This window comes from Chrysochloris asiatica, unplaced genomic scaffold (assembly GCF_000296735.1).
Source record: "Chrysochloris asiatica unplaced genomic scaffold, ChrAsi1.0 scaffold00090, whole genome shotgun sequence".
Lineage (NCBI taxonomy): Eukaryota > Metazoa > Chordata > Mammalia > Afrosoricida > Chrysochloridae > Chrysochloris > Chrysochloris asiatica.
This window is the reverse complement of record NW_006408608.1, coordinates 10,815,005-10,823,824: the sequence shown is the minus strand read 5'-3', so window position 1 is coordinate 10,823,824 and position 8,820 is coordinate 10,815,005. Positions and strand designations below refer to the sequence as shown.

Genomic DNA, 8,820 nt, shown 5'->3' with positions numbered 1-8,820 from the left:
CCACCCAAGAATCCTCTACCCAGCAAAGCTGTCAATCAAATATGATGGTGTAACCAAAACATTCCAGGATAGGCAGAAGCTAAGGGATTTTGCCAAGGTCAACCCTGCTATGAAAAACATCCTAAAGGAAGTTCTGTGGACTGAGAACCAGCAAGAACCAACTACAGAATTACGTACATGGCAACATCAACCTGAACTCAGTCGACAAATGAAAGTCAAGAACAGAATAAAATGGTAAGAACAGAGGATCTGGGAGTTCAGTCTGTGATCAAAACAATTACAATGTGAAAAAAGGTAATCATGATGGTATTAACTGCTCCAGTGGTGAGGATTTTTGTTTTGAGGTGCAACCCATACTGAAGGCTGTGGTGTTTGATCTTTATCAGTATTTTAAGTCCTCTTCACTTTCAGCAAGCAAGGTTATCTGCATATCGCAGGTTGCTAAAGAGTCTTCCTCCAATCCTGACACCACGTTCTAATCCAGTTTCTCAGATTATTTGCTCAGCACACAGATTGAGTAAGTATGATGAAAGAATACAACCTTGTGGCACACCTTTCCTAATTTTAAACCATTCAGTGTCCCCTTGTTTTGTTCAAACGACTTCCTCATGGTCTATGTACAGGTTCTTCATGAGCACAAGTGTTCTGGAATACTCAGTACTTTGCAATGTTGCTTATAGCTTGTCATGATCCACACAATTGAAAGCCTTTGCATAGTCAATAAAGCACAGGCAAACATCTTTCTGGGATTGTTTTTTGCCAAGATCCATCTGACACTGCTAATTCCACTCCCTTGTCTGAATCTGGCTTGAACCTCTAGAAGTACTGTCAGTGTACTCTTGCAGCCGTTTTTAAATTATCTTCAGCAAAATTTTACTAATATGTGATATTGTCCAATGATTTCATTTCATATTCTGTGGTATCACCTCTCTTTGAAATAGGCACAAAAATGGATCTCTCCCAATCAGTTGTCTTTCAAATTTCTTGGCAGATGAGTGCCTCCAGTGCTGCATCTTCTGCCTTCACAGAAGCAAACCCTCACCCAATTTCCCAGTGCTCAGGGAGGCCTCTCCTTTACAGATGGTGAAGTTCTGAGTGGCTCAAGTCACAGAGCTTAAGATTCCCTGAGGTTTTTCTGGAGAAGCAACCCCCTGTCTATACCATCTCTCCCAGCAGCACTCTGGGTCCCCTGGACCTTGGGCAGATAGACATGCATTAGGGAACAGGATGAGGGTCTGGGATTAGCCTGCTAGGAATCCTCAGGTGCTGAGGTGAGAGGAGCTGTCATGAAGGTCATCTCCTTTTTGACTTAGGTCTATTCCAAACCTTTCTATGTAGAGTCAACACTACCTTCCTCAAAGATGGTTATGGAAATTGAGTGGAGCTGGTACAGAGCTGGGGGCCCTCAGAGGGTGCTTCTCCTTTTGACTGGTAGTCTCACATTCTACCCTGAGCATCTGAGCTGAGCCTTAAGGCAGGAAGAAGCCAGTTCTCTAGAAGTCAGACCTGCTGACTAGGTTCAAAGGTTAGATGATGTTTGGTCAAGTTTGTAGGAGTAGAGGTGTGTGGAACCCAGATGGGGGCTGAAGCACATGGTAACATCAATGGCTCCCTCTTCCGTCATACCTGACTTCCCAGAATTACTCCCTGCTCAGCCTCTAGACTCCAAGGTTGTGGAAGGCAGGGAGATTCTAGCACATTACCAAATCTCTCCGGCTTAACCCCCTCTGGCACTAGCCATGCCTTGGCCGGGGAGAGTTGGTGATCTCCAGTTTTGAGATTCTTCTATATCAGTTATAGAAAGGTGCTCTTTGCCCCCAGAGTCTCAATCCAGATGGGTAGGAAGGGTGCCCAGGGCTGGAATTTCAGTACCTTGGAGAGGGGACTGGGTTGGGCAGGGCCAAGTGTATGTGTCGGGGTGGGGGTGAAGCCTGTGCCCATGAAGTCCCTGGAACAACCACCCGCATTCTCAGAATACTTGGAGGAGGGTGGTGCTTTTAGGAATTTTCCAAAGGACACTCAAATGTTAAACTTCTAAAGAACCCCAAAGTGATGCCTCCAGAATGGGGCTGGGTTTAATCCCACTGCATGGCGACAGCCCCACCCACCCCTGGTCTTGCCTGCGGATTGGTGAAGGAACACTCAGCCAGCTTCCCAGGACTGATAGGGGTTTCCTACAGGCTAAGGGGCTAGCCCAGATCACACAGGGAGTGGCCCACCCACCTGAAACCTTGCAGCCTAGAGACATACACCCACAGTGCCCTGCCCAACAGCTGATACAGCCCCTGCCAGGGCCCAGTGAAGGTCAGGGACACAGGATCCAGACATTTGTTATAAATACACATGTTTGGTGAGCGAGGGGACAGAAGGCAGAGAAGGCGCTGTCTACAGCTGGTATAGGCTGGAGGCTGGACGCTACACAGAGAGAAAGAGACAGTCTGCCCAGCAGGGCAGGCCGGGCAGCATTCTGGGGCTGGTAACACTTGGTTGGTGGGTAAGAGCCCGCAGAGGGTCTTGTGTGGGGCTGGGGAGGCCCGGATACCCGGAGGCTCCCTGGTCCGAGGTTTCTGGGTGACGGTGGTGGAGGCAGCTCTGGGCTCAGCTCACATCACTCAGGGCCTTACGAGCAAACTCAGGCAACACAAAGGCGGCCCGGTGCACGTCAGAATTGTAGTATCGCAGCTGTCTCTGCTCCACCTGAGTCTGCGACAGCGGCTGCACAGGCTCCTGGAAGTTGGTGCTCTGGGGACATCAGAGAGGGACATGGGGCATGAGGGGAGGGGGTCTGCGCCCCTGGCCTCGCCCCAGTCTCCACCAGCCCCCCAGCTCACCAAGTTCTTGCTGCACAGCATGAAGCCGATCTGGCCACTGGGGTAGGTGGGAATGGTGCAGTAGGCGTAGGCCACCACCGGGAAGAGCGATTTGCAGAACTGCCGCATCTCCTTGATGAGGTCCAGGTGCAGCCACTGGCACTCGCCTGAGGGGAGGTGGGTGGATCAGCATGGGTGGGCAGGGCGGGGCGGTCTGCCTCCCCACCCCACCCCCAGGCTTCAGTCACCTTGGCAGCAGAGAATGCCGTCCTCCTTGAGGGCGGTCTTCATGAGCTGGTAATAGGATTCCTTGAAGAGGCTCTCAGCAGGGCCTGTGTGAAGGAGACCAAGGTACAATGAACACCCCTGGCCATCGGCCTCCTGAGCCTGGCCATGTCAGGGACAAGGCCACTGTGGTCACCCCTGCAGTTCATCACACTGGGATCTGAACCTTGGAATGCAAACTAAGGATGTAGTCTTTGAGGGGTCCAGGGACCCACTGCCTCCATACCACCTAGGTACCTCACATTTTAATTCCACACTGTAGTGGAGGAACCAACAAGTTAGTTCAGCACTTAGGCCGACGACCCCTCACCCCAATTCTGGTCTGTCAAGCAATGCAAGATGAAGAAGAAACCACCAAAGTAGAGCCACAATCTCCAGGTCACCCCTGCTACTGAAGCTGAAGCTGGCGAAAGCAACACCATCTTGCAAGGAAAGAGACCATTAGGGTGAACAACAAGGTCAGCAGTTCAAACCCACTAGCACTGTTCCTCAGAAACCCTATACAGGGTCACTATGAATCAGAACTCAATCAATGGCACTTAACAATCCTCACTAGAGGGCTACTACAGGAATGAAGTTCCTGAAATTCCCCTGATCCTTCCCATACTCAAAATCCCTAGAAATACTCCCCTTTCTTTGCTGAGGTAGTCTTTCGAGGACACGTAGTCCCTCTACCTCTCATATGTATTAAACCTTATTGCTTTACCACACCCCTATCTCAGTGTAACTGACTTCAGCTCAGGCACCCTGAGCTGGTCTTCTGCAGTTACACTGTCCTAAGCTATGTTGTGGGGTGGAGTGTTTAATGGGTGAAAAGCACAATTCTCTGCAAGGAGAGGAAGGCCCAGGGCTTGCTCTTGCTTACCCATGGGGTCTGAGGAGTCAGTGATGATAACATCGAAGGCATCCTGGTTCTGTTTCATGAACTCAAAACCGTCACCCACGTGGAGGGTCAGCTTTGAGCTGGAGTAGCCAACAGCCATACTTGGCAGGAACTTCTTAGAGACTTGAATGACATCCTGTCGGGAAGGAGAAGGAACGGAGGCTCAGTACCAGAGTGGACCATGGGGACTGGAGCCAGACAGAACTGGGCAAGACTTCCTTGGGCAACTCACTTTTGGGAATCTCAGTCTCCACATCTGTAAGATGGGAAGAATTGTGATACCAGTCTTCAACACTTCCTTGTGACCTGGCTCTCCTGGCCTCACTTCCTGTCATTCTTATCTCCTCCCCATGAACCAATCCACCCCTCCTAAGTGGTTTACTGATCATTTCCACTCCAGGGCACTGTAATCACAGGCCTCCTGCTGGGGAACCTTTTCCTGTCAGCTTCTTACTCAGGTCCCAGAGGCCTGGCCTGCCCATTCTTAAGCCCTCTAACTTTTTATATCATCAAGCTTTTTTTTTTTTTATCAGATCACCTTTAAGCTTCCTCCTAACTAGTATATCAGCTCTAAGGGGAGGGACTGGGCCTGAGTTCATCTTTGTATTCCCAGCTGCTGGGAGCAATGCCAGGTACATAGTAGTAGTAATGACTCTGGCAGACTGCCTAAAAATTAGTCTACTTAGAACTAGCACAGATGCTGAAGTACTAGGTGCTGGGCTCCCTACCATGTCGGCTTTCCCATTGAAGCCTCCCAACATCTGTTTTTTCACATGAAAAAACAGGCCCAGAACGCTTGAGCAACTTGCCCAAGGGCACACAGTATTTAGGGCAGAGTGGTCTCTGCACCCAATGGTGTTCTGGCATCCAAGGAGTGGCTGCTAAAGACCGGAGTGGGTGTGGAGGTGGAGGTGGTGGTGGGCATAGATGGAACAGTTCCCAGAGCTAGTGCATGGTTAGTGGTAGAAGGAACTCAACTCCAGACCTCTGGCCTGTTCTGTGGATATACCTCATCAATTTCACACTGGACCACAGCCTCCACGGAGGGGTGCTTCAGCACTTCCCGCAGGACACCACCGTCCCCGCCTCCAATGATCAGCACCTGGTGGGAGGACAGTGAGGGTCTGAGGAGGTGTCAGTCCCAATTCCCCCCTCCCTCCAGCAGAACTTGTGAACAGAGGCACACATAGAACCATTGGGAACAGGGACCACAGTACTTGGGTATCTACACCATGTCTCGAACCTAGCACAAGCCGTCCTGTTCCTGGAAGCTCCTCCCAGGGCTGCACCAGAAACTTCAGGCCTCAGCCTGAACATGTGCTCCACAGACTGTCAGCCTCACTTGTAAACAGTGGGCTCCGGAAGCACACTAGGCAGGGTCCTGGAGTGACACCTTGCAGTCAGTGCTAGTCTGTGGGACGCTGCCCACTGGCAGCTAGCACTGGGAGTGGGAGGTAGGCTGAGGAGTACCTTGCGTGGATTGGGGTGGCTGCAGAGGGGTAGGTTGGCAATCATTTCTTGATAGGAGAACTCGTCCCTCTCTGTGCACTGGATGACGCCGTCCAATACCAGCACGTTGCCGTAGGTTTTACTGTGGGTGAGGCAACCGGGGGAGGTGACTAGCCTTGCCTTCCATCCTGTCTAGGGGTCCTGGGACTGAGGGGAGGTGTGACACGTGGCAAGGTTCACCCACAGGCCGGCTGGGTGGGGGCTGAAGTTGGGCTCTGACGTGTCCCCAGGCCAACACGTGGCGATCCGCACTCGGGGGAGGGGGGGCGAGGGGCGGGGGCGGACTCAGGCCCCCTCCTGGCCCAAGCCCAGCCCTGTGAGGAGGGGGTCGAGCGAGGACGGGCCTAGTTCCAGGAACTTCTGACAGTTTTGCAGGGTGAGGGGCGGGCGTCAGGGCGGTCCTGGCCGGGGTACAGCCTGGAAAGAGGCCGGGAGGGGAGGGCTGCGGGCTCGGTACCTGCGGAAGACAAGGATGTCCTGGTACCGCGAGCTCTGATGGTGCAGCAGCTGCTCCACCTGCAGCGACAAGGCCTGGCCGGGCCACAGGCTGCAGGTCTCGCGGAACCAGCCCTCGCGGATGGCGTCCGGGCAGGGGGCGGCGGGGCCGGGCTCCATGGCGGGCGGGCGGGCGGGCGGCGCGGGGCGCGGGCCCGGGACTGCAGGCCGCGCGGAGCCGCAGCACAACGGGACCAGCTCCGCCCCGCCGCCCGCGCCGAAACCTAACCCGGGCAGCGGGGCGGGGCCTGCAGCCAAGGAGGAGGGACCCACGACCGCCAATGGTGGCACGGGGACTGACCCTCAGCCAATCCTCGGAGAGGCCTCGTCGGCGCTCAGAGAGCCCTTATTGGCCGTCGGTCCGCAGCACGGCACCGACTGGCTAAGGCGGGTTGTCTGTCGGCGGCAGCAGGCTTGTGCGGCCCGCTCGGGGGGCCACGTGGGGCTGGGCCCGGCTCCTGGGTCGGGCGTGGGCCGCGTTCTGTGGTGGGGCCCCCAGACCTCGCGCCGACCGGGGCAGCCTAGCCTTTCGAGCTTCCGCGGCTAGATCCCTTTCCCTTACTTGGGTCTGGTAGCACGGAGACTGCAAGGGGCGAGGCGACACGAGACTCAGTAGGGAGAAGTACAGCTGACACCGCACGCCCAGCGCTGGGACGTGCGGACCCGGCGCTCAGCCTCCGGCTGGAGAAGTGAGCGCAGGAAGCTACATTGTCGGTTGAAGCGCTACATTGTTGCACTGGAGCAATGGGTTAGAATGTATCTCTCGCCGCGACCCCAAATTTTTTTCCCTGTTGCATTTAAACAGATCGTGCGGTCGGTTTGTCCGGGGTGCACGGAGTGTTTTTATCCCTTGAAAAGAATTATCACAGCCCCGTGATTTGTCAAGCTCGATTTAGCCATTTCCCCTGGATTCTGAGCTCAGAGAGTAGGGCTGTTGAATAAGAAAGAGCTCTTTTCTAAATGAGTTTCTAAATTTACCCTCAGTGCCCCGGAAGAGGCCAACACATGCATATTCAGCACCAAAAAAGACTGGCACGCAATTTTTTTGACAAACTGGGCCTTGCTCCTTGAAAGGTGGGCGGGAATGTGCTTTCTGTTTTTATGAAAATGTCAAGGAACTTCTCAGAATCACATTAAGCATGTTAATTACCAAATATTAAATGCTAATTGCTCTACAGGCAGTTCAGATGCCAAGACAGGAAGATGAAACCTGGTATGAGCTTCTAGTGACATGTCAGGGATGTTTTTGTATCTTTGGTTTTTTGACTGGCATTTTGCAGCCTTGCTGAACTAGCTGAAAAAAACAAGTTGTTCATCTGTGAATGCAAGCGTCAGATCTCACAGCATATGTGCCTTGGCTGACTTTAAGCTCCTTTCAAAGGGAAGGTTTTGATTTTCGTTTTTAACGTTTTATTATGAATTAAGTGAAGGTTTACAAAGCAGATTATCAGTTTTACATTCAGCAAATCTTATACTTTACTTCATTAAAATGATTGCAGTCCCCTTCATGTACCATCTATTAACCGTATTTACTTCTATTCACTTTAACGATTGCATTCTTTCTTGTGTCTCCAGCTACCTTCATCTTACTTCTGCTAACCTCTGTAAGTTCCGTTTTGTTGCTCAGTGTGGACAACTCAGTTCTGACTCATAGCAACCCTGTATAGGGTTTCCAAGGAGCGGCTGGTGGGTTTGAGCCACTAACCTTGTGATTAACAGTCCAGTGCTTATCCTAGTGCCAGTGCCGTTGAGTCGGTTCTGACTCAGACCCTGTATGGGGCTTCTGAGGAGGGGCTGGTGGGTTTGACCCACCAACTTGCGACTCAAACTGACCTTGCAGTCCAGCTCATAATCCGGCAGCACCACACCAGGACTCCAAAGAGAAGATGTTATTGTTGTTAAGTGCTATCCAGTCAATTCTGACCCATAGCAACCCTGTATTGGGTTTCCAAGGAGCAGGTGGTGAACTTGAACCACCAACCTTGCAGTTCAAATGACTTTGCAGTCTGGCACATTAACCCACAGTGCCACACCAGGACTCCAAAGGGAAGATAATCCAGTGCAATTAAATAACTGCTAGGAACTGGTATCTTGGAGCTGTTATGACGACCATTTAGTAGAAAAAGGTCACAGGATGGGACAGCTTCTATCACCATGTCTAGCTACTATAGATTTCACTAGGTTCATTCCTGTACTTGGGACACTGCGTTCTGATTTCATCCCTTCCCCCAACCCAAGGCATTTGCCCCTGTGAGTTGTTTATTCATCTGACTAAGTTCTGGTGTGGCATTGTAGGATAAGCACTTGACGCAAGTTCAGTTTGAACCCCAAAGTTGGCCGTTCAAAGTCACCAGTTGCCCCTCGGAAACCCTATACAGGGTTGCTATGCGTTGGAATCAACTGAACAAAAAGCCCTAAGGCTTGGGATGGTGCCTGCTGTCTGCAGACGCCTGAAGTTAGGCAGTGTGAACACAAGGTGCCAGGCACTACGTGGGACCAACTTTCTTCTCAGCACCGCACAGCTGACCTGTCAGGTGCTTTGACTGCATGGGAAGAAATGGATTAACTCCATCCCATCCCTCCGACAAATGAACAAGGCAGCTCCAGCATGGTCAAATGGGAAGGACCATAGATGGATGAGACCTCTTGCCCACAAAACAGCAAGTGGGACCTCTCAGCATGTACCACCATCAGCTTACACCTTTCTAGGTTCTAAGAATACAAAATTCCTGAATACAGTATTGGCACTTGGTCCCCAGATGTATATATAGCACCAGGAACCCAGAAATACCACCAACTTCAGATCTCAAGGAATATCTACGGCATTGCAGAGACAGA

At 52.0% G+C, this 8,820-nt stretch overlaps 1 protein-coding gene across 1 annotated transcript; it reads right to left on the bottom strand.

Moving 5' to 3' along the window:
* Positions 1–2,332: 2,332 nt before the first annotated feature.
* SRM (spermidine synthase) lies at positions 2,333–6,192 on the bottom strand. Its single transcript, XM_006866392.1, has 7 exons — positions 5,945–6,192; positions 5,449–5,569; positions 4,988–5,080; positions 3,961–4,114; positions 3,059–3,142; positions 2,832–2,977; positions 2,333–2,742 (listed from the first exon to the last, which is right to left on the bottom strand). Exons 1-7 carry the CDS (start codon positions 6,100–6,102, stop codon positions 2,599–2,601), a joined length of 900 nt encoding a protein of 299 aa, XP_006866454.1. The 5' UTR covers positions 6,103–6,192; the 3' UTR covers positions 2,333–2,598.
* Positions 6,193–8,820: the final 2,628 nt, after the last annotated feature.